Source organism: Equus caballus, chromosome 6, assembly GCF_041296265.1.
Source record: "Equus caballus isolate H_3958 breed thoroughbred chromosome 6, TB-T2T, whole genome shotgun sequence".
In the NCBI taxonomy this organism is placed as follows: Eukaryota; Metazoa; Chordata; class Mammalia; order Perissodactyla; family Equidae; genus Equus; species Equus caballus.
In genome coordinates, this window is record NC_091689.1 from 93,214,220 (window position 1) to 93,240,824 (window position 26,605).

The 26,605-nt window shown below is 44.0% G+C and overlaps 1 protein-coding gene across 6 annotated transcripts in view; it reads left to right on the forward strand.

Annotated features, from left to right (window-relative positions):
• Positions 1-6,948, forward strand: part of SRGAP1 (SLIT-ROBO Rho GTPase activating protein 1) — a 265,246-nt gene extending 258,298 nt beyond the window's left edge. For all 6 annotated transcript variants that reach the window (XM_001491676.6, XM_005611367.4, XM_070271841.1 and 3 more), the window contains one exon: positions 1,884-6,948. In XM_001491676.6, coding sequence (XP_001491726.2) covers positions 1,884-2,261 — 378 coding nt within the window. In that variant the 3' untranslated portion in view covers positions 2,262-6,948. The remainder of the gene's footprint in view (positions 1-1,883) is intronic.
• Positions 6,949-26,605: the final 19,657 nt, after the last annotated feature.

Sequence of the window (26,605 nt, forward strand, 5' to 3'; positions counted from 1 at the left end):
GGTGACATGGCAGTTAAGTTCACGAGTTCTGCTTCGGGGGCCTGAGGTTCACCAGTTCAGATCCCAGGTGTGGACCTACACACCACTTACCAAGCCATGCTGTGGCAGGCGTCCCACATATAAAGTAGAGGAAGATGGGCATGGATATTAGCTCAGGGCCAGTCTTCCTCAGCCAAAAAAGGAGGATTGGCGGCAGATGTTAGCTCAGGGCTAATCTTCCTCAAAAAAAAAATGCACGTTGATGTCAAAGCGTATTAAGTTCATTGGTCTTAACTCAGATTCCATGAAGGGTGTTTCCATCAGTAAGGTGATTTTCTAAAACAGTGGACCGCTTTTGGTCATACAGTTCTAATCAAAACAAAGTATAATTTACATCTTAGCTGCATTCCTAGAAAACCTTAACACCGTGAAAAAAATACTTTATGTTTATATACAAAAAAGAGTTAGGTTTTATCAATAACTCAATAAAAAAAATAATAAAAAATTTAAAAAAAAGATTCCAATACTAATAGAAGAACGTCTATTCTTAGGAACAGCACACTGATAAAATGAGGTTATCTAAACAGAAAGTACATGCTTGAAAAGCTAGTAAATGTGTCTACACATGGAGTCAAGGCAGGTGAACCAGATTCTGGATGAATGAAACTACCGTATATGACTTTGAAAACCAAACTGCGTTTTGCACCTATCTCACGGAGAGAACTAGCAGAGCAGACTTCCATGACTCTTCACTGACAAAATCCTACTTACCAAGCAAGAACTACTGGTAAAAATGATTATCACAGAAGTACAATCAGGAAAAATATTATTAACATTAATACCATAAATTAAAATGCTTGTAGCAGCTGAATTATGTATCAAGAGTATTTATACAATCACAGCAAATAACTGAAATATCTCAAAGTATCTTGTACACCACTACTGGGCTCAGAAAACGATGGCAAAAAGCAATGAAAATATTAAATCTCATTATTGATCTACTAGCTTTGATTATTTAATATTAGTATAGTTATTTTGGGTTTCTTTTAAATTGCACAAAATAAACAGTAATTTTTCTTTTAATAACTTTTTAAGTTAGATGAAAAATTAATTAAAAATAAAAGATACAATTATAAAAAAAAAAAGAGTTAGGTTTCAGGCTCTGGTTATTATAAACAGGATTTTCACCTACATAAATGTCTGAAGGCCATTCCAAAGTTGAATGAGATGTAGGGCAATTCATCGCATGTAACTGTGCAGGACATTTGCAAGATACCTAGTATGCACGGCCCCTGCCCACCAAATGCCAATAGCACCACCCCGTTATTGTGACATTTCAAGATACACACACACAAACACCATGTTACAAAAATGCCCTCGGTGGGGCAGCTCCACATCCATTGAGGGCCGCTGAATAGGAGCATCAGGGAGGCCTAAACTGAATTTTGAAGACCTGCTAGGAGTTAGCCAGGAGTTACTGCATGGTTAGTGCTCAAAAACTGTTGAATGAATGAAAGAAGCCTGATTTTTCAATCCGATTCACATTTATTTCTCGAGAAATTGTTGCAATATCTAAATGTAAGCTATCTTTACCATAAGCTGAAAGAGAATTCTATGTAATAAGTCAGCATGCAAGGTAGAAAGCACCAGAAGGCTACCTGGTGCCTTAGCATGGCAAATGTTGGCTCCATGGCTCCATGAGCCATTGCATCTTGGTTTCCTGAACAGTCAGAGTCACGAGAACTGTGTGCGATGGCATCATGTTAACGCAGCCTGCGGACTAGGAAGTTGAAACATCCGTGCCTCGGCTGGCCTGTTTGCTTTGCAACGAGGTGTATGGGTTTCTATAGGTTAGAATTCATCATCATTCTACTCTGTGTCTCTCTCTGGTTGTTTTGCAACAGGATATTGAAGAGACGATGAACACTGCTTTGAATGAACTCCGGGAGCTGGAGAGGCAGAGCACAGCCAAGCATGCCCCCGACGTGGTGCTGGACACCCTAGAACAAGTGAAAAACTCTCCCACCCCGGCCACCTCCACGGAATCTCTCAGCCCTTTGCACAGCGTTGCCCTCAGGAGCTCGGAGCCTCAGATTCGCCGGAGCACGAGCTCCTCCAGTGACACAATGAGTACTTTCAAGCCCATGGTGGCGCCCCGAATGGGTGTGCAGCTGAAGCCACCCGCCCTGCGGCCGAAACCTGCTGTTCTTCCAAAAACAAACCCCACCATAGGACCTGCCCCGCCTTCCCAGGGTCCCACAGACAAGTCTTGCACAATGTAAAAACCAGCTGAGCAAGGTCATTCGGGGAGGTGATTAGAAAAAGACAATGGATTAGTGACAAAAGTCAACGATCCATAAATTTCCTTAGTTTTGTGCTTATAACTGGAGATCTTTTGGCTTTTCTATGTTCTCGAATGTAATGTCTGCGACTAGCTAAATTAACACGGGCATTTGTATTTTGTAATTTCTTTCTTTTTTTTTAAATAACTGGACATATCTTATGTCGTTTTAAAGACAATAGAAACACTTAGACTTACTTGAAAATCCAATGCTGCACCATTTGTAATGAAGGCAACACCACTCTGCTCTCCACATTGTACAGTACTTCAGGTACAGCGTAGCCCAGGTGAGTCAGAAATGTCTGGATCCGAAGGCTCGAGAAGCTGAGTTCCAGGCCTTGGAGTGTAACCCGTGTTGGTCTGTGGCACTTGGGGTAATGACTGAAGCGCCGTGGCGGCATTGACTGGTAGCTGACAGTGAGCACCTCTGATGCCGTGCCGTGGGGCAGAGTCCAGCTCATGCTAAAGCCCTGCCGTTGTCACAGTGGGATATTCCGGTGATTGCCTCTTTCATAACGGTCGTTTCCCCGGGTCCAGGTTAAAGACAGCGGAAGGGGGGAACCTCTACAGTTAGCGCTTGAACCGAACCTGGGAAAGGAGAGAGAGACAGCCCTCCCGAGCTATTGATGCGACTCTGCCAGGCGCTGGAGGATTTCCAAGTGCATCTCCCGCATTCACAAGGACCAGAGCAGTCTAATTTAAAGACTTTCTGGTTCCACTGCTCCACAAATTCCTTCGGAGATCTGTTGTTTAATAAGTGACTAGAAAATCCTTCTAGCTCCCCTGAAGTCCCCGTGTTCTCCTCTGGAAATGGGGAAAGCCAGCAGCGCACGCGTCCTTGGCTCTTGTAAACATGCTACAGAGGCTGGAGGATCCCAAGTGGAACCCCCAGCCCTCCTCCGCGTGCGTCTCTTTGAGCCGGCCTAGAACTGGCTGTGGTACTGGCCGGAGGTGGGAGCATTTCCTTGTCGTTCCAGGATGCTTTCCTCCCAATTTTGCACCCTGGAACCATGATTTTTCTTTTCTCTTTTTTTCAGATGGTCTCTACATAGCTCACATAGTCACTCCATTAGGGACCCTCTTTGTCTGACATCCTAGCACATAGCAGATTCTTTAGCCCACATTTATGCTATATTTTCCATCTAAAAAAGGTTGCTTTGAATTCACTTGTTTTTACTAAGGTACAAATCACCACTCTCCTACCAGCCGCAGCTTATATCATCTGTAAATCTATGAGCATTTTATCTACTCTGTCATTGAACTTACTGATGAAGAGACTTGGTGGTTGTTTTTTTGTTTTTTTTAAGGAAAATTGGGTGGCCAAAACTAACCCTTCTGAACCACCAATGATTTCCTCCTAGGTTTGGTTTCAAACTGGCAGCCAATTGCATGCCACCTAAGAGTTACACAGTGTAGACTTTATCGGCCCATTGGGGAATGCGTCGTGCGGGAAAGAACGAGGATCTGTCCTAAAATCAAGATCGTTACTTTGATCTCTCCCTCCGTTTGCCAGTCTGATCATTCTAATGCAGAGATTAAATTAATGAGATATTGTTACCTTTCAGCGTCACAGTGCTGCTTGCTTGCCTGCAGTCTAATTTCATGAATGATTGAATAGTGGAATTTTTTTTCCCAAGTATTTCCGGGTATGGTAAACTTCTAAACCTCTGAATTTTCAGAACCATCCTTTTTGCCTATTTGCAAAAAGAGGCCCAGCTCAGCATCTTGTCCAACCCCTCACCATTTTGAGCTTTCGTGGTCCTGCGTCACCTTGGACACCATGGAGACCCAGCCAGGACTGAGTCTTTAAAGCTTTGAAACAATTTTCCCAAATCCCCTAGGAAATTTAAACTTTCATAAATAATCTCCTGGTTCTTTCCGGATTCCGCTTTGGTTTCTAATTCTCTGCCACTAGATGGGGAAACAGAAGCAGAGAATAAAGATAGAAGTAATGGTGGGGAGGGGGGTTTAAATCGTTTAGAAATTAAAAAGATTCTTAAAAACCGTTTTCCATCTTTGATGGAAAAGTAAAGTCTTAACAGAGGGCATCGAAAGGACAGAGTTGCTTTGAATTTATTTATTAATTTTGGGGGTCTTTTACAAGCTTTAGCTTTTCGGATCTTCCTCCCGCAAGCTCATTTCTTCAGCCAGCTCCCTGGTCATCCTCCCCACTGTCTCCTCTCTTTGGTGTTTACACCCATGGTGGAGTGAGGCTTGCCTTTCCACCACCAAATCAGGGCTCTGCTGCCTTGGTCGCAGAGGACATGCTGCTCTGGAGCCTCAGAGACCGTGCCTTCCTCCAGGAAACAGCTCCTCACACGCCATCGCTCCCTCACTTTACCTGGCTCTGTCTTTTCTCCCTGACCCTCTGTTGTCACCCTGAGGCTGTTTTGTGTGTGTGTGCAATTCCTAGGGAAGGACGTGACCTCAGAGTGAGTAAGCACTCAATAAGGACTCACCTCTCCTTAATTTGTTAAATCTGCAGCTTCCAGGGATAAGACAAAGTGGCCACTTCACAAAGGATCCAAAATAACACCCAGTGAGCTCCTTAAAAGCTTCAGCAGCTGAAGGGGTCCCCTGGTGCGTGGCCTTCTCTGTAGCCACAGCTGTAACACACAGTGGGGAGGTGGAAAGGCACAAGGCATAGGGAGAGAAAGAAAATGTGTCCTTGACATGTTATGCCCCAGTTTCAAGGATCTTCTTAGTCCTCGTGCAGTGTGGGAAGGGGGTCATTTTGATGATGGATAAATGATGGTTCTACAAAAATTACCTGACTCGGCGTACACAAGAGTATGTATTCACAGTTGATGGATCTCTGTTCAGGTCTCATCCACAGAGCTCACTGAGTCAGATTGACCAGATTGGTTCCTTGGTTTGGGTCAGGGGTGTTGGGAGTGAATTGTTCTATAGAGCGAAAGGTACTTAATGCAGATTTTCTGATGAGTGTTCTGTAAATTATTTCAACCTGCTGAATGGAACTTCGTGGAGCTCCATGTTCAAGTTCAGTGTCAACATCATTGTTCGGCAGTTTTGCACATTTTCACACAATGTGATCTGACTTTGGTGCCCCTTGAGCCGTCCGTAGAGTAACCTGCAGCAGGGTCCCAGTGAATCGACCGCAGTGAAGGTGGACTGTGACCGACGGATGTCGAGCACCAGCGCTCAGACTGGATCAGCTCAGAGTTTTCTGTCTTCGTGCTTTTGCCATTCCCAAAAATGGCTTTATAATTTAATTAAGGAAAAGAAAAAAGAGCGGGTAGTGGTCTCCTTAGCATTTGCGAATGACTGAGGAAACTTCCTTCTGATCATTACAGCCTCTGAAATCCAAAGTTAAAGAGCATATTGGTCTGCTGAGGGGTTTGGAGGACTTCAGATTTGAGATGACCCTCATGTACTCCTGACCACAGCAGTGAGAGGCCGTGAATGCGGGAAATGCACTTAGGTCTGAGCCTTGCTCTGAGCTCCCCACCCTAGAGGCGCTGAGCCGGTGCAGGCTCTCTCCGTGTGTAAATGGAGCTCCCTGCTGCAGCCTGGCCTGGCTCCTGAGCTGAGAACCCTACCTCCAGCCCGGCCGGGGTGTCAGGTGTGGTCCGGGGTGTCTGGCACAGCTTCCCTCTGATCAGCAAAACAAACTGGAAATCGAGCTTTCACTTACCCTGGCATACTTTGTTTAAAAAAAAAAGTCTACATGGTATAATCGAGATGGGTACCTGTATCTTTAAATTATGTAGGGAATTTTGTATGTTTAAATAATTGTACTGGGTTCCGTAATGCTTATCTTAGAAGCTGTTTAGTAAAAGAAAATATATAAACCATGCATTTGTGAATGCCCCCGCAGAGCATTCATCCAAGTTCAGTGTGTAGTGAGATGGTTATTATAGATGTTTAAAATATAGTAAGTGGCTGTGTAACAGGAGAGACTGCTATTTACCTATGGACGTAAGAGTAACTCCTGCCCAGTAATTAAATCAATATCGTCCTTTCCTGTTGGTTTGAACACTTGCAGTACTGGTAGCTTCCTGCTTGTGACTGTTACCTAATTGTGTCAATGTACATCTGTAGTATGTACATGTGAAAGTGCCTTCTACTTTAGACGAGTTTTAGCCTTGCTGTTTACTGTTGCCCACCCGCCCCTCCCCCCCTCCCCCTCCTCCTCCTCCCCACCCCGACTCCCACTGCCCACCTGAGTGTTTTGAAGCTTCCTCCTCTCCCCCAGCTGCTTCTCCATCCCCACCTTCCTGTGCCTCGGTGCTCAGTATTGTCTGTCTTGCATCCTTGTCCTTCATCAGACTGTCTCCTCGTCCTTGTCGCCTGACTGTGCCTTGCCCGCCCCCGCAGTAGCTCTCCGGTGTCCCCCTCCCGTCTTCTCCCCCTTCACGTGCTGCTGACGGCCAGCGCCGCCTGTGCTCTGTCCTGCCTCTCACCGTTACATTCCCTGTCTCCTCAGTGGAATTGAAGGGGGATGCTGTTACAGATGGGGAAGAGAAAACAATGTTTTGTTAATCTGTTGTGACAATGCACTTTTATGTATAGTACTGTACATTTTGGCATGTACCATTCCAGGCTTCAGTGCGCAGTCAGGCCTGTTCTTCATGGTGTATCTTTATAATAAATAAGATAGTTCTGGCCGCCTTTGTCTGCTTCCGATTTGGTGTGATTTTCCCTGGTATTTTCAATTCCTTTCTTTTCTAATCACTGTTTTCCCCCCAGAGGGCTGAGCTGCCTTATTAATGGGACACTACCTTTTTTAAAAAAATGTTTTTATCTCACTTTCATTTTAGTTTGTGAATTTGAAAAAGAGGCCTCACGCACAGGGCCGTGGCCGTGAAGCCAGGGTTTTTTGTTTTGTTTTGTTTTGTTTTTTAAAGACTGGCACCTGAGCTAACAACTGTGGCCAATCTTTTTTTTTTCCTGCTTTATCTCCCCAAATCCCCCCTGGTACATAGTTGTATATCTTAGTTGCAGGTCCTTCTAGTTGTGGCATATGGGACACCGCCTCAACGTGGCCTGACCAGAGGTGCCATGTCCGCGCCCAGGATCCGAACCAGCAAAACCCTGGGCTGCCGCAGCGGAGCACGTGAACTTAACCACTCGGCCACGGGGCCAGCCCCAAGCCAGGGTTTTTCAGAGGCATCGTTTGGAGACCCCTGTGTCTTAAGGGGAAGGCACTAGGGGTGTGTTCAGTGAGAGGCTGCGTCCTGCACTGTCCTAAACACACCGATTGCAGTCGTCTCTCTAAGAAGGACTCTGCATTGTAAACCTTGTCAAGCTGATCTTCGGTTTCAGTCGAATAAATTGAAATGCAAGCCATAGGTATAGCTCATGTTTAGAATTCCCCTGTGTATTGATATTTTTTCTTCAAACTTAAAAACTAACTCTTGAGGACTAGCAATACATAATAAAAAGTTTTGTAAAATGGTATTAGCAGCATGCCAGATTGAATATTGAAAAGAGATATGGAACAAAAAAAAATGACATAAATCAAGGGAAAAAACTTTATTGAAGTGTAAAATACAGAAAGTGCACAAACCATTAGCGTAAGAGTTTTTACCAAGTAACACGCCAGTGCATCCGCCACCCGGATCCAGAAGCAGCACACCGTCAGCATCCTGGAAGCCAGGCTTGTGTCTCTCCAGAGTTCATCAATAGCCTATGAATAACACCACAGTTTGGTGGTGCCTGTTGTCCAACCTTCTGTAAATGGACTCACAGTATGTAGATTTGGTGTCTGGCTGCTTTTGTTGAAATTTGTGTTTGTGAAAGTTGTCCGTGTTGTTATGTATAACAGTAGGTTTTTCCCTTTTCACTGCTGTATAGAATTCTATTACATGAATATGCTGGGTGTTATATTAGTGTTTCTTGATTAAATGTTGGGTATTGTATGCAGAAATCTTTACACATGGACAAGTGAATGAAAAAAAACTCCACCAATTAAAGGAACTGTTTTCCCCAAATGTGATGGAACGACTGTGAACTAAGCCATTGGCTGGAAGGCCCACCCAAACGCAGGCAGGACCACTTTAGGCCCAGAGAGTTGAATTTAGGGGCTGCCCTGCCAGGAACACATGCCCAAGACTACAGGATTGTTCCAGAAAAACCCACTGTCCTGCATCTCCCTCCCCACTGCCCTCCAATCCAAGAGCCTCAGTCTGCCACACCCTCTCCCTGTGCACCTGTGTCCCTCACTCCCAAATTAGAATCCCACGTGGGTGTGTCTCTTGTCAGCTCCACTGATCAGATGCCAGCATCCTGTGAGAATGGTAGGAAGGCAGGCCCAAGGGAGTTTCCTGGCTTCTACCTTGGGTAGTTGGGACTTCTAAGGTGGGAAATTCCCCAACCTTGGTCTAAAGTGCCCAGAAGGTCCTGGAAGCCAAAACTGCAGCAAATTCCACTCCACAGGCCATAGATCCCTATTTGGGTTTTGAAAAATATATCAATATACCTTTGGGAAATGATCATGGTGACATTCATCATTCTTCAAAAGTAGCCTTTTGTCTATTTCTATACAGTAGACAGAAAATTTGTCTTCTACAATAAAAAAATTTAAAAGGCCATTTTATCAAGGTTAGTCCTCAGCAAGAGTGGCTGGAGAGCTGAGACTGGGCTAGAAATCAAAATGTGTGTGTGTGTGTGTGTGAGAGAGAGAGAGAGAGTGTGCTCCTGCTGGAGCCCTGAGATAACACGCATTGTTCAACATTAACGACTTGAAGGAAGTTATGGAGTGATCCAAGAGATCTCTAGCGCCAGGATATTTGCAATCCAGTTCTGGCAACTGGTAGGTGCATTCTTCACACCCAGCAGCTCTCTAGCAGGTGGGCTCCTGGGGGTAATTGGCTTTCTTTTAGCTGCTGGGGTGTGCAGCCGAAGTGCGGCACTACTGATGAGTGACCCTCTCAGCAATGACGCATTGTACTAATCTTCTGTCTTTGACATATCCAGGGACTCTCTTGTGTAAAACTCATGTCCCTCTAAAAGAAATAGATGGTAAGCTAGGAGAGAGGAGAGAGAAGCATCATCAATAGTCTGATGGCGTATTCGAAATTGTACAATGATGTGCTATTAACTGACTTGAAAATGAGATTTGGGGTTCTAAGCCTTTTGATGGAATGCATCCATAAGGGAAAAAAAACGCAACATGGTCAGGATTTGTAATAGAAAGTATGGTCTGTGAGCCAAAGATTAATAGTGCATTAGTAACTTAATATTAGCAGATGAATTAAGAGAGAGGGAAAAGAAATTTTAAATAAGACAAAATCTATTACCTGGTCCTAGTTCAAACTCAGTTACTGGACTTCAACAACTCATCAACCCATGCCTCAATTTCCCAAACAGAAATAATCCACAGTGACATTTTAGTATCTTGTCTCCTAATCCTTACACTATGCTTATTTTTAGCAGCATTGAATTCATATTCTGTATATAATTGTGTATCCTTGTTGAGTTTTTCTCCGTCATATCAGTTTACCTTAGAAGATGCAGTAAATGTGATTTGTAATGGCTGCATAATATTCTATCATATGAACATACCACAATTCATTTAATCATTTTCCTCTCATTGAGTGAGCCTGTTCGCAGGTTTATTCAATTGAACGCTATGTTGTAATCAGCAACTCTACATAATCATCATCTGCATTTTGGATCATTAATTTAGCACTGACTTCAAAAAGTGAAATAATTGGGTTAGGGGTCAACATCTCTAAGGCTCGTGATAAATAGTGCCAGCCCATTTTCCAGAAAGACTGTACAAATTTACACGACGGCCAGCAATGTATAAGAGAGTACAACACAAGTTTAAAATACTGTCACTTTTTTCTTTGCCAATGCCATCTAAATTCTCCACAGTCTTTGCTAAAGTGCGCCCTCACATTTCCAGGTGGAAATTCCTGTTTGACTCGCCTCTTTGTCCTCAATCTCAGATGTCTCCCTCCCTAGTGTTTCAGCTGAATATCAGCAGATAGCGATTTTCCTCAGGCACCTTCAACTCCACAGTCCCAAAATTTAAATCCACTTTCTTGCATTCCAAAACATATTCTGAACCCAACACGTCCAATCTACTTTACTGATTTTTATCTCCACTTTAACCTAGTTCTGTGCTTCATTCCTTTTTGCCTCAACCATTGCAGTAGCCTCCTACATAGTTTTCCTGGGTCCATTGTCCCTCCTTTGCAACGATTATCTACATTCTTGCTGATCATCTTTCTTTAAAAAAAAAAAAACTGGACCTAAAGGTGAGACCTGAAACCATAAGGTTTCTAGAAGAAAATGTAGGCAGTACACTCTTTCACATCAGTTTTAAAAGGATCTTTTCGGACACCATGTCTTCTCAGAGAGGGGAAACAATAGAAAGAATAAACAAATGGGACTTCATCAGATTAAAGAGCTTCTTCAAGGCAAATGAAAACAGGATTGAAACAAAAAACAACCCACTAACTGGGAAAAAATATTTGCAAGTCATACATCTGATAAAGGCTTAATATCCATAATATATAAAGAACTCACACAACTCAACAACAAAAAAATCAAACAACCCAGTCAAAAAATGGGCTGGAGACATAAACAGACATTTCTCCAAAGAAGATATACTGATGGCCAATAGGCACATGAAAAGATGCTCATCATCGCTGATCATCAGGGAAATGCAAATCAAAACTACACTAAGATATCACCTTACACCCGTTAGAATGACAAAAATATCTAAAACTAATAGTAACAAATGTTGGAGAGATTGTGGAGAAAAAGGAACCCTCATACACTGCTGGTGGGAATGCAAACTGGTGCAGCCACTATGGAAAACAGTATGGAGATTCCTCAAAAAATTAAAAATAGAACTACCATACGACCCAGCTATCCCACTACTGGGTATCTACCCAAAGAACTTGAAGTCAGCAATTCTAAAAGTCCTATGCACCCCAATGTTCATTGCAGCATTATTTACAATAGCCAAGACATGGAAGCAACCTAAGTGCCCATCAACAGATGATTGGATAAAGAAGATGTGGTATATATATATATGCAATGGAATACTACTCAGTCATAAAAAACAACAAAATCGTCCCATTTGCAACAACATGGATGGACCTTGAGGGAATTATGTTAAGTGAAATAAGCCAGTTAGAGAAGGACAATCTCTGTATGACTCCACTCATATGAGGAATTTAAAAATGTAGACAAAGAGAACAGATTAGTGGCTACCAGGGGAAAGGTGGGGTGGGGGGTGGGCACAAAGGGTGAAATGGTGCACCTACAACACGAATGACAAACATTAATGTACAACTGAAATTGCACAAGATTGTAACCTATCATTAACTCAATAAAAGAAAAAAAAACTGACTAACAAGCATAGTAAGAAAACTTACTATCTACCAGCATTGTTTTAGACATGTTACATAAGAATAGCTAACCTGGGGCTGGCCAGTTTGAATCCTGGGCGCGGACATGGCACTGCTCATCAGGCCATGCTGAGGCGGCGTCCCACATGTCCCAATTAGAAGGACCTACAACTAAAATATACAACTGTGTACTGGGGGGCTTTGGGAGAAAAAGGAAAAATAAAAAAATAAAATTCAATCAATCAATAAAAGAATAGCTAACCTATATTGACTGCCAGACACCATTCTACAAACGGTAATTAATGTAATCCTTAAAAGAAAGCCAAGAGAGAGCTACGACTAGTATCATCCTTACAGACGAGAAAATTAAGCCACAAGGGGTTAAGAACTTGCCAAGGTCACAGAGCTAGCCAATAGTAGGGCTAGGATTTGATTCTAATCCACCTAGTGCCAGAGGCTGTGCTTCTGCCATCCTCTCAGCCTCCCATTTCAGCCTTACTGGCCACCACTTCCTCCCAAGAACCTTACTTTCAGCCATATTCGGTTACCTTTCCCTGAACATGCTGGGCCACGTGCTCCCTCCGCACACCTCAGGCCATTCCTCAGCCTGGCCCTTACCTCACTCTGATAACTGCCTGTTGGAATAATGCTCATCCTTCAAAACCCAACCAAAATGTCGCATCACCCACAAAGCATTCCCCAGCCCTCTCAGCTGGCACGCGTCGCTCCCTCCTCCCGGCTCCCACTGCACTTCGCTGTCATTTGGTTGGGGTCTCTTGGGGTTGGGGGGGATGGCTGTGAACCAGACACACAGGCTTCCCAGTCTCATGAAGTGTGTTTCCTGGTTGAATAACAAGCCAACAACTATTTCAGCAAGATAACTTCAGGTGCTAATAACTGCTATGGAACGCAAAAGTGAAACAGAACAGTGCGATGTGATTTAGAGCGTCTGGGAGGGGACTTTAGATGGGACAACTTGAATGTCACCTCCGAGGAAGTAAAATCTGAGCTAAGATCTGAATGATGAGGAGGAAACAGCCATGTGAAAAGAAAGACAGACTTGGCCAGGTGGAGGGAACTGCTCCCGCAAATGCCCTGTGCAAAGGCCATGCTCAGAGTGGTCAGGGAGTCAAAAGAAGGCCACCATCACTGGAGCACGATAGGCAAGAACTGGAAATGAAGACGAAGGCTGGAGAGTGGGCAGAGACCAGATTTTGAAGGGTCTTGGAGGCCAAAGTAAGGTACTTAGATGTCATTCTTTTTGGGGAGGGGGAGGGCTCAAAGGGTGTTTTTTTTGCTTTTTAATTGAAGTCACAGTGGTTTACATATTACATAGATTTCAGGTGTACGTCATTATAGTTCAACTTCTGTATACATTACATCGTGTTCACCACCAAAAGTCTAGTTTCCATCCTCGCCATTCAAATATCCCCGTTTATCTCTTTTGTCCTCCGTTCTCCCTCCTTCCCCTCTGGTGACCACCAGTCTGTTCTCTGCATCTATATGTTCGTTTGTTTTACTGTTTGTTTATCTTCCACATATGAGTGAAACCCTACTGGATTTGTCTTTCTCTGTCTGACTTATGTCACCTAGCATAATACCCTCAGGGTCCATCCATGTTGTCACAACAGCAAAATTTCATCTTTTTTAAGGCTGCGTAGTATTCCATTGATTATATACACCACATCTTCTTTATCCATTCAGCAGTTGAAGGGCAATTGGGTTGCTTCCATATCTTGGCTGTTGTGAACAATGCTGCAATGAACATAGTGTATAAGTATTTTCATATTCTTTGGATGATACTTAGATGTCATTCTGAGTGCAGGGAAAGCCAGTGGAAGGTTCTAAGTAGGAACATGACATCACTGATGTTTTTAAAAGATCATCCTACAAAACCACAGTGAGATATCACCTCATGCCTGTTAGGATGGCCATTATCAAAAAAAAAAAAGAAAAAAGAAAAGAAAAAGATAATAAGTGTTAGCAAGGATGTGGAGAAACTGAAATCTTTATACACCGTTGGTGGAAATATAAAATGGTGCAGCTGCTGTAGAAAATAGTATGGAGGTTCCTCAAAAAATTAAAAATAGAACTACCATACGGTCCAGCTATCCCACTTCTGGGTGTACATCCAAAGAACTGATAACAGGATCCTAAAGAGATATCTGTGCATTCATGTTTACTGCAGCATTATTCACAATAGCCAAGATACGGAAACAACTTAAATGTCAAGTGACAGATAAATGGATAAAGAAACTGTGGTATATGTATACCATGGAACATTAATCAGCCTTAAAAAGGAAGGAAATCCTGACATATACTACAATGTGGATGAACTTGAAGACGTTATACTAAGTGAAATAAGCCAGTCACAAAAAGACAAATACTGTACGGTTCCACTTACACGAGGCATCCAATGTAGCCAGACTCTTAGAAACAGAAGGCAGAATGGTGGTTGCCAAGGGACCAGGGGAAAGGGGAACAGGGGAGTTGTTGCTCAACGGGTATAGGGTTTCAGTTTTGCAAGATGAAAAAGTTTTAGAGATTTGTTGCGCAACAATGTACATAGAGATAACATGACTGTACTGGACACATAAATGGTTACGATGGTAAATTTTATGTTATGTCTTTTTTACCATGATAAGAAAACAGATCACTCTGGGGGCCAGCCCCGTGGCCAAGTGGTTAAGTTCGCGCACTCCACTTTGGTGGCCCCAGGTCTCGCTGGTTCGGATCCTGGGCGCAGACAGGGCACTGCTCATCAGGCCACACTGAGGCAACATGCCACAACCAGAGGGACCTACCACTAGAATACACAGCTATGTACTGGGGGGCTTTGGGGAGAAGGAAAAAAAGGAGAGCAGATTGGCAACAGATGTTAACTCAGGTGCCAATCTTAAAAAAAAAAAAAAGAAAAAGAAACCAGATCACTCTAGATGCTCTCATAATTATTTGCGGGATGGAGAAGTTGGCAGGAAATGGCAAGAGTGAAGTGAGAGACTACAATTAAGAAGCCACAGCGAGAGATCAGGGTGGCTTGGCTTGGACTAGGCAGCCTTGTAGATGGAGAGGAAGGGAGAATTAAAGTCAACAGGATTTGCAGATGAATTGGATATGAGGATAAAGAAAAAGGAAGAATGAAGAACGGCTCCTAGGTTTTGTTTTTAGAGCAACTGGGTGGACGAATTTGACATTTTCTTATAAAGGCAAGGCTGAGGAGGTCAGCAAGTGGTGCAACCAAGAATTCAGTTTGAACTTAAGTGGGTGTTTGACTTCCAAGTGGAGAAATCTAGGAGGCAGCTGGATTTGAAGGAACAGGGGATTTCTGGCCAGAACACGTAAATTTGGCATTTAAAGCTATGGGACTGGAGAAAATCTAAAAACGGAGATAGGAAGAGAAAGGAAGAGAGCCCAGACCAAGCCCTGGAGAGCCCCACGCTGTAGAGCTTCGGTGGAACGAGGAGACGGGGAAGGAGCAGCCGGCGAAGAGGGGTGCGTCCATGCAGTGGACTGCTATCCAGCAATGACAAGAAATGAAGCACTGGCACGTGCTACAACATGGATGAACTTTGAAAATCTACTTCTACGTATATGAAATGGCAGAATACAGACAGAAAGTAAATTGGTGCTTGCCTAGGGCTCGGGGAAAGGAGTCGGGAGACGAATGACTACTATGGGGATGGGATGTCTTGGGGAGCTGATTTTGGTGATGGTTGCACAATTCTTTGAATATACTAAAAACCACTGAATTGAAGCCAGTAAAGTGGTGAATTGTATGAAAAGTGAATTATATCTCAATTAAGCTGTTAACCAAAATAAGCTGACTGAAAGCTCTATTATATAAGAAACAAACTGTCTCCTTTCCACCTTCCAAAACTTTGTTACTGTTGTTACTTCTCTTATTCTCTTCAACCTATGTGTTTGTCTTTTTTGTTTTAAGCCCTTTTTTGTCATTTAGAGAGGTGCGGAAGCACCGGAGGTAAATGGCCATCTTCAAATCGCCACCTTTCAACAGAAGCCCCTCCCTTCCTTTAGCCTCTTAACAAAATCCTTTCCGGTTAAACCAACCAGAGTTGGTTTCTGTTGCTTGCAGTGAAAGCCCTGACTGACCCATGTATTCAGAAAGAATTTTCTTCTAAGAAAGGTGAAATAATTACTCTTGAAGGTAAAGAAACCCCTACATGTTAAAGAGGTGAGTGCTAGTCCAGACCAAGTTCTTATTTAACCAAGGAGAATTTCCCAAATTCTGCAGACCACAGCAGTAGCAAAATGGTACATGTCTCCACCAAAGGGATGTGAGCATCCCATTTGCTACCTCAAAAGATGATGGCTCGGAAAAGACACCACCAGAACTTATCTTTGCTTTATTTAGTTTAATCACTTTAGCATTTAGGAGGAAAACAGTGGGAGAAAGGTTTCATTTTGTCTTGGAGGTATTTTAGTTTTCCTTTTTTTAACAAAAAAATATTTTTTAAGAAAAAAAATAGATGATCAGGAACAAGAAAACTTGTTTAGCATGGTGTGAAGCAAAATGCACAATAACAAATGCTTATTAAACCAATAAAATACCTGACCCAAGTCAGTTAAGTGATCCTCCATTATAGCTCATAAATTTCCACTTGGAAAAGTAAAAGATATAATTTAGCTTGTTTAGAACAGAAGTGTGTTAATGAAGAAAAAATAGCAAGCTTCGTGGCCAGAGAACCAAGTGTCCCCAGTGATCTACGTGGGAAAGAGAGGTTCAAACATATCTGATTATACGCCCAAAAAAATCACCTGTGGGCTCTGGGAGTAATTTACATTAAATAGAGGAAATTTCAAAGTAGGAATTCATATGTAGGTCAAATGCAGGTCACGAGTTTTAAAAGTCTAGTGGAATTGAGAAATATATTTAGAATGAAGATATTATAATTGAGTCTTGACAATGCAGGAGGAGGGGAAAAGGTTCCATAAGATAATTAGCAGGAAGTTTGAGACGTGGAAGTATTGGTCCCAGTGAAGAGAGAAGGTAATTGTTAAACCACCCAATTTGACGGTACAGTTCGTCCTTATTACATTCTTAGTGTTCAGCTGCCTGAGCCCCAACCTCCAACTGCCAGTCACAGTAGAATTTCCAAAAGTCCATCTGTTCCCTTCCAGGCTCTCATTCCTCCTCCTTGGAAGGGCTCCTTCTTGTTTCCAAGTAGCTTTTGGGAGGCTGAAGTTGTCTGGCTCCGTCCAGGATCAACACGCTGACCGGAGCAGAGAGGCCCCAGCGGCTGAGCTGTTGCCGGCCTTTGAGAGTTATGCCTGAAGCTCGGCGCGGGACAGGCACCAGCCCTAAGGGCAGACAGGGGGCCGGGGCAGCAGTGTCCTGGGAAACAGCAAATCTAAAAGGGGCCGCGCTGAACAGAGGCACGAGTTGGACATGACTGAGTTGTCCAAACGATTTCACTGAGGGAGTCAATAAGCATTTCAGCAAAAACAGATGCTAAAGGCGACGTGTATTACTCCATATCCCATAGCTGGGCCTAGTGGGTGAAGGACGCCCCTTCCCTCTCAGCGTCTATTTGCTGTTGATTATTTGCTAATTTGTCCAACTGTCAGGAAAGAAGAAATCATTTTCTCATTTCCAGCTATTCTGGGGAAAGTCCTAGAGAGTTGACTTAACATTGTTATTTTAAACTATGCAAGATATATTAACTTGTTAGCAAAGGGACAAAGTTTTCTATTTGTCCCTTTGCCATTATATTATTGACATGGAAAACAAAAGAAGTATTTATGCTCAAGTCAGGGTAAGTACTCCCAGGAACTAGGGAACCCCTGCCTCCTTCCTGAGCTGAGGAAACTAGTACCCAGGGAAGGGAACGAGTGACAAAAAAATTAATGTGAAGTTTCTGCATGCAGCTGGAGGCAAGCTTGAGTTCACAGTGTTCCAGGCCTTCACGATTTATATGGGCATCCTTGTCCTTTTTTTTTAACGTTCAGAGCACGGATCTATAGTGTGACTTAGCTCTTTGCACCTCACCAAGTCGGCTTGCCTTTAATCCCCTGTGCACCCACAGTTTTCTTAGATCTTTGCTGAAAAGAGCTTTTAGGATGGATGTTTACGTTGCACTTAAGAATTTGGTCTGATCCGATGAGCAAGACAACAGCGAAAGACATTTAAAAAGAAAACAGTCGATAATTTTCTAAAATGAAAAACATATCACCTCACTTGTCCACTTCAGCCCCCTATGGTGACTTCCCATGCCACTGAATAAAATCCATGAATCTACCTGATCCAGCTTCTGCTAAATCCTTCCACCTCATCTTGTTCACTGTCCCCTACTCATGACATGCCCACCCCACTGCAGCTTTGCTGTCCCTCCAACCTGCTGAGCCTGTTTCTGCCTCAGACCTTTGCCCGAGAAGGTCTTCCCTTAGATTTCCACGCGGGATGGCTCCTTGACATTCAGATTGCTGCTCAAATGTCAACACTGCTGAGAAGCCACCCCAACGACCCTGCCAAATTAACACACTGGATACAGGCTGACGGGAGGTAAATTTGTTCTGTCCCTTTGCAGGGCGATTTGGCAATAGTGGTCAAAATCACAAACACATTTTCCCCTTGGCCCAGTAATTCCAGCTTAGAAAGCTACCCTACAGGTAGATTCACACACCTGGGAAACGACATAGGAATAAAGTTATTCATTGCACATTATGTGGAATAACAAAAGATTGCAAATGACCTAAATGTTCCTCAATAGGGGACAGGTTAAATAAGTTACAGAATGTTTATCCAATGGACTGCTTACTTACCATGCAGATATAAAGGAGAAAGAGGAGATCTCCAAGCCCTGATATGGAAACTCTCCAACATACACGACTATGTGAAAAAGTAGAGTGCAAGACAGTGCACATGGTATTCTACCATTCGTGTAAGAAGGGGTCAAAAAAAGAATATATGCTTGTATTTGCTTGTTCATATAAAGAAACTCTGTGACGACACACACATGTGTTTACAGAGGTTACCCAGGCAGGACGAATGGAGAGAACCAGGCAGATGGGTTCAGAGCCAGAAAGGAGACTTTTGCTGAATACTTTTTTATACATTTTTATGTCTGATTCATGTGACTGTATTACCTTTCCAAATTAAATAAATTTTAAATGCTTTTTACTCTGCAATAAAATAAAATAAAACGGCACCTCCTAATCCCCTTTAGTTGATTCTCCTGCCTTATTTTCTTCATAGCATTTACTGCTCTGTAACAGGAAATGAAAATGGGAGCTCCAATAAGGGATCAAAATATCATATTCTAATGCACGAGACCAAATCAACATGCGAATTTTCAGAGGATTTCACTAAAAGCTCATGAATGCCTCCCTGTCCTCTGGTGATGAATAGACTGTGACTATTAGGAACAGGATTTATGAGGAGGATTTTCGGAGAGACGTGTGCGTGTGCTGTGAGCTCTCTCAAAGGAGAAGAGTGGGGTCCCTGGTCCTCACTTCAGCCCTAGCAAGAAGGGCATCAATGGGGACCCCCATGAAAGTCGGATATAATCTCCCGCGGTTGAGGGACACAGTGCACTTCCAGAGTCTGCCAGGGCAAGGGATGCAGGATTGGGCTGAGCCCTACGCAAGAGGAGGCTGATGTGGTGTCATCTTCTGTGTTGGTCAAAGGGCTGCCTGGAGGAAGAGCAGAACCTAGGGAGGATGGAGCCGGGTGCCTAAGCACTAAGGAAATAGGAAGAAAACAGCTGGAGAGCTGTTGTCTTTGCATTAAGGGGACCTGGATGGGGAGGGATCCCACAGAGCCGATGGGGTTGGGGGATGTGTCTCTGAAAAGCCATGAGAGCCCTTCTCTAAGGAGAGTCTGTATTTCACTCCGGCTTAAGCACAATGCCAGGAAGGAGACTGAACCACTCGAGTAAGACCCTTCCTGCTCTCTCCCACTCCTCCCCGCCTCCTCCGCTCCCTTATCTCAGCTCCCCTCTGCAGCTGAGCCCAGCTGGAGCTGAGACGGACAATGTTAATTCAAATTAAATTTGAAGTTGATATTCTTTACAAGGGACCAAACATCATCAGTGATTGAATCAAGACTGTTTAGAACGTAAAGTGATAAAGTGATCGTAAGGATTTTTGTTGCCTGATAACAGCCAGAGGCAATGGCCTGGCAGAGAGTAGAGCCAGGCAGAGAGCAGTGGGCAGTGCCCAAGGCCGGGATCAGGGAAAGCCTCCTTGAGGAAATGGCCTCAGTGAGGTGAGAAGACGCACCACCTGAGAGCTAAGCACTTTCGGAGAGTTTTCTCAGCAGAGAGAACAAGTTTAAAGGCCCTGAGGACGGAGCACACCTGAAACATTTGAGCAACAGCAACAAACCAGGCTTGACTGGAGCAGAGTGAGGAGGAGAGAGTGCAGGAGCCGTGGCAGGAAAGGGGCCCATGGCCAGATCCTGGAGGGCCTCATCTTCCATCTGAAGAGTCTAGGTTTTCTTCTAAAAGGACCGGAGGTTTGTAGAGGGGCTGGGGAGTTGACATAATGTGAGGCAAACGCATAAACGGTACAGGACAGAATCCTGCCCCATCACCGTATTCTATCCCTCTGGCAAGATTAAATGATTGGACGGTGGGTACATTGCCCAAACTGAGACAATTAGAATCAATCCTGGGACTCGTCTTTTACTTTTGGAAAATAGTTTCTCTCTTCCCTGAGGTTGCTAAGCCAATAGGATGTAGGCTGGAACTGTGGGGCCCACCATCAGACAGCCTGCCTGAGAATGATGCCAACACGGGAAAACAGACATCGGGAGAGAAAGAAAAGGGACAGAGGAACCACACTTTGATGACATTGCATGAACCCTTGAATGCAGATAAGCCTAAAATGAAATATAACCCTGGACATACTAACTTTATAAGCCAATATCTCTCCTTTTTCTAACTCAGAGTAGTTTGAGTTGATGTCTAGCACTATCAAGAGTTCAGATTAACACAGACACCAAATTATTAACAGTCATTATCCTCACGTAGTGAGATTACAGGGGTTGTTTATCCCTTTCTGCTTACATGTGGCTTGTTTTGTTTGTTTTCTAGTATTGACAAAAAATTTACTAACTTTGCAGTAAAAGAGAAATTAAAGCATTGCTTTAATGTATGGAGGGGAGAGAGAGAGAATGTCCTTGAGGTTGGCAAACCGGCAGACACCCAATCGATCTAAGAAAGGCCTTGGGACCCTTCTCGGCGACGTCCAGTTCCCACTCCGCTTCTAGGTTCTTTCGTGCCCCCCTCACTCATGTTACTTGCACAATCCACTTTAAAAGCCCAGGGATGTAGGCACGGCACGAGTGATTTCCGAAGGTCTCTGCCAAGTCTGTGACTTTCAGAGGGGCCTTTGCTCCTGCTGGGTTGTAACTGCTTCAGTTAGAGCTAGCATTGGCGCTGTATTTTTCTTTGCAAAAGAAATGCATGGAACAGGAGAAATTCTTTTTTTTCTTTCCAGTAGATACTTTCATACTTACTTACAGAAATAGAAGGAGATGCTATTGATAAGACTTTGGACGCTGATGGCTGGACACTCCATTATAGTTACCTTGAACATGGTAAGCATTTCCGCTGGTAAGCAAAAGGAAATGAGCTTAGTCTGCTGCCTGAGGGAGTCCTTCACCCTGAGGAAAAACTCTAGCTCCTCAGTTGAACAAGTGATGCCCTCCAAGAGGCATGAGGGAATGAATCTTAAGACCGACTCCTCTACAGCTCCCTAAATAGGCTCAGGATCTCCCTGGAAGTTTGGACACCAATTTGCCTGGCCTGTGACTCCCTCAAGGTTCTTCTTGTCAGTGATCAGTAAGTCTGTGCAACACACAAAGAGTATCAGAGTTCACAACTGAAAGCAAAAGAAACAGACCTGGCATAACCTAAGCACCAGGGGAATTTACTTAAAGACTAATAGCTAACTCAGAGAACCTCCAGGAAGGCCGGAACATTAGATTTGATGATTATCTAGCTAGGAACTCCCTCAGGGTAATGCCACGGACATGACTAGGGAGGACACCACTGCCTCTTCCACTGTCCCTGAGCCCAGACCCCACAGCCCATACGTATGACCCCTCAACACTGCCACTGGGAAGGGAGGGAGGAAGGAACGAAGGGAGGGAGGGAGGGAGGAAGGGAGGAATAAGGATCTTAGGCCATAATATGGAAGACATGTATTGAGGATAGCAGAGCAACAGGTGGCAGGAGCCATTCCTAGCTGACTGAGGTTCCGTTATTTTGGCCTCTGTTAGAGGAGATGAATCTGTATCCTAACCAGTTTCCTTGGGCTTATCAAAATAGCTCCTTTTGCCTTCAAAGAAGCTGTGGCTGATGGACTTCAGCCAAAAGAAGCCATGGCGGCCGTGTCAAGGCCATGCTGGAGGGTCCCAGCAGGAAGAGAAGAGGTACTAATGAGGAGAGAACTGCCCATCCTGGCTGGGCAGACTTGGTGTGTTCAGGGCTCCTAATCAGCTTATAAGAAACAAATCTCTCAGAAAAAAATATCACCAGGAACGTCTGCTGCAGGGAAGAAAGAGCAGAAAGGTGCCACTTCAATTGATTACTTGGAGGAAGGAGCCCCTATGGGTGTTGGCAAAAGGTCAGGTGCTGTCCTCAGGCCACACTGACCAATCCTCCAGGAAGGTGGACTCAAGGGGGCGACAACAGAGAGAAGATGATTCCCCTCACATCCATCATCCTACACCCCTCATCTGAGAGAGAGCTTTTTCCCCCCACTTTGGTTAGTTAATGGTCATTTGGATCACAGACAGCCTCAAAATCACCTGGGAGATTTGTGTAAATATAAATTCCTACGCTCCACCCAAAAGAAATCTGAATGAATAGGTCTAGAATACTTATTGCATGATCACTTCACAGTATATACAAATACTGAATCATTCTGTTGTACACCTGGAACTAACAGAATGTTATACGTCAATTATTCCTCAGTAAAAAAAAAAGATCTGGAATGGGGTCCGTAACCTGCATTTTACACACTATCCAGGGGACTTTCCTGCACAACAGAGTTTGAGAATCACTGTCATAAATAACGTGTAAAAAGTTTATAGTAGCAGGGCTGGTCCCGTGGCGGAGCAGTTAAGTTCGAACGCCCTGCTGCAGGCGACCCAGTGTTTCGTTGGTTCGAGTCCTGGGTGTGCACATGGCACTGCTCATCAAACCACACTGAGGCAGTGTCCCACATGCCACAACTAGAAGGACCCACAATGAAGAATATACAACTATGTACCGGAGCGCTTTGAGGAGAAAAAGGAAAAAATTAAATCTTAAAAAAAAAAAAGTTTATAGTAGCAAACTCTCAATATAAAAACACAACGAAAAGCCTATTCCACAGAGTTCATACACCAAAAGTAATCCCAGAAAAGTTGAAAGGTTCATGAATTCAGATTTGTTCTAATATATTTTCTCTAAATCTTCTAATGAGCCCGAATTTAAGCCAAACTATTAATATTACCACTCTTTCTTTTCCAGAACCCAAAAATGAACATCTAAATTAGTTCCTTGAGAGCATTCAAGAAAAAAGCCAATCACATCTATGTAACATGTAAACAGCATCCATTTCCCGTTGATGATCCCAAATGTGGACTCTCAGCAAAGGGGAATGATGCTTCCCTCAGCACCGGGAGGGAAGAAGAGCCAGGCTCCTACTGCTTCTCAGAGGGATTTGCCTCAAAGTGTGATTCTAATCAACACATGAGCGAGGAAGAGGGGATGGGACCGAATCGGCAAAGTCTCCTCTCTATTAAATGGAATATAAAAAGGTTGAACTTACTGAAGCAGAGAGTAAAATGATGGTTGATGGGCTGGGAATGGGGGAACTGGAAAGATGTTGGTCAAAGGGTACAAATTTTTAGCTGTAAGATGAATAAGTTCTGAGGATCTAATGCACAGCATGGTGACTGTAGTTAATAATAATGTATTATATATTGAAATCTGCTAAGAGAGTAGATCTTAAGTGTTCTCACCACACACACACACAAGATGACTATGTGAGGTGATGGCTGCGTTAGTTAGCTTGATGTTGGTAATCATTTCACAATGGATATGTATATCAAACCATCACATTAAATATATGCAGTTGTACACCTTAAATATATGCAATTTTTATGTCCATTATACCTCAGTAAAGGTGGAAAAAAGGTATCCTTTATCATTTACAGTCCGTTATATTTATTTTGACCCTCTTCTATTTCATACCAGATTAATTTTGGAGGAATTCAGTGGAGTTTGCAGAAACACTTTTAGGGTGATAAAAGGAAACCTAGCTGCTGCAGTGTCATTCTTTAATACGAGCCATAAAAGACTGTGGGGGGGGGGGGCGGGGGGGGGGTAGGTGTCTATTTTCATCACCGAGTTGAAAAGACTTAAGCCATGTGATCGAAGAATGAAAAAAGACAATATAAATCCTGAAATGTATGCACAGAGTTTGAAAATAGGCTTTTTAGAAGAACTGTAAAATATGGTCAAGTTTTAAGGAAAGACAGGGCTTAATGAATCTACTTCCTCTAAAGAAATTGGTCCCCCAAATTTCCATTCCATCGCCATGACAACTAGTACTCGATCATTGCCATAGTAACCAGCTGAATAGCATTAGTCTAAAGACCAGCTCTCCGATTGGGTGACCATCAGAAGCCGTGAGGAGCCACACAACAATGCTGAGAAGGCTGTTCTGCAATCACATTGACCTATTTCCAGCCTTCCAATGCGTTCCCCTAAAACCAAATGTTTTTTTTGGAAGGAGACAATTTCAAGAAGTGCATAATAATTGTACTCCCACATGTCACTGCTAAATTTAAGACCATTTGTTTTCCAATTTTCCAGAAGTGTGGTAATATCTGAGAGCCACACCCTTCACATGCCTTGCAGCTTCATTCTGCTATCCTCTCTCTTACAGCAACAAGGCACGCTAGCCACATCTGAATCCAGATGTTGGTTGCTGGTGACAACAAGTTGCCTTCTTTGTTTAATGAGGCCACCGACAAGCTGAACTCCAAGGAAACTCTGACGATAGAGAGCAACACTCCTGTAAAACAAGAGTGGGGCGGGGGTGGGGAGGGTGGTGGAAAGCACTCCTGCATGTGGCTGCACTCTTATTTACACGTGCACATAAACTACCGTTCACAACATAAAACGGTTTTTAAAAAATGCTGTCCTTTCAAAAAGCGGTTGAACTTTTAAAAGAAAAACATTTTCCAGCTGATATTCTTGCTCAGTCCTTGCTCCAAGCAAACTGCTGATGTATTCATGAAGGTTGCTGGCGTGCTCCTGGAAGCAGACACCTTGGGGACTCTCTTCCGCCCCCAGCCCACCCTCTCTCTCCAGTTGGACCACACTTTTGCAGGTGTGCACTGTTGGGAAACTCCCCTCATATTTCCCAGCTCTGGGCTCCCATAAAATATTGAGAACCTTCCGTGGCAACACCCACATTTCTAAAGCGAGGGGCTTGAAAATGAATGTAGTTAGAAGGTGGGGAGTTGGGGGCGAAGGGGAGGTGACTTGTCTTGAAACGGGGTTTGCAGAGCATGTACAACGGAATAGTACAGGTCAATGAAAACACCATTTTCTCAAGAAGAGTTTATTAATTCCACAAATATTTCAGACCACCTGCTGCCTGGCAGACGCTCCTCCAGTTGCCCGAGAGACATGCGTGAGCAGACAACAAGCCCTGCCCTTGGGGAGCTCACATTCTCATTTTACGTAAGATTAAGAAAATGGCGAGTGTCTGTACCTATTTTGTGTGGGATGAGGGAAATTTGGGAGAGTCCCAACCCTGAGCAGGCCTTGGCACTGCCATGGGTGCATGTTACGTCCCAGCCACTCTGTTAAAGGCTGGAAATGCAAAGCTTAGCAAAAAGAGGCCTGGCCTCCAGCCTCGGGAAATTTACAGAACAGAGGAGCCACTCAGAAATGAATGGGCATCCGTTTCTAACAAAGATCAGGGTTCTAAAAGAAGGAACCAAAGAGCCCCCCCACCAAAGGAGATGGAGCTGGGCTGAGCAGAGAAGAGGCCCGGCTTCTGGAGGAAGATGAGGGCTGGAGGGCAAAAGGGTGAGGGGGTGACATAGGGTGGAGGGTAAAAGCACATTCAAGACACAGGGAACAGGGGGCCGGCCCGGTGGCACAGCAGTTAAGTTTGCATGTTCCACTTTGGCGGCGCGGGGTTCACCGGTGTGGATCCCAGGTATGGACATGGCACCACTTGGCACGCCATGCTGTGGTAGGCGTCCCACATATAAAGTAGAGGAAGATGAGCACGGATGTTACGTCAGGGCCAGTCTTCCTCAGCAAAAAGAGGAGGTTTGGCAGCAGATATTAGCTCAGGGCTAATCTCCCTCAAAAAAAAAGACACAGGGAACAGCATGGACTGTCCCAGGGGCCCAAAGAGAGCCAGGGAAGAACGCACGAGATGGGGCTGGGGAAGGGGGCAGGCTGCACATCCCTTACGACACTCTAACTGCAGTATCTACTGGAAAATAAACCCTTAGATCACAAGACCATTTAGTAATCAGACCATGCTCCCTAATTAATTTAATACGATTTTACCTTAAACCTATGCATGGAAACCAATTCTTTTGTTTTTGGTTGTGGATGATAATAACGGGAATTTGGTTTGTTTGGGGATTAAAATAAAGAGGATTTCAACTCAGCAAACAATTCTCGAGCACCGTCTACATGCCCAGCACTAGGCAAAAAGAGATACAAGACGTAGCCACTGGATCCTTCCAGTCTAGTCATACACACAGAGCTATAGAAACCCATCTAGAATACTCAGAAAGTGGCCACAGAGACATGTGAGCATCGCGCAACCTCCACCTGAACATTCGCATCTAGCTGAGCTGACGACTTGAAATTGCAAAGGTCTCAGGGCGGGTACTGCCTGACTCACCCCTGAGGACTTCACAGTGGAAAGGAGTGGTGAGGAATTCAGGGTCTGGAGTCAGAAAAAG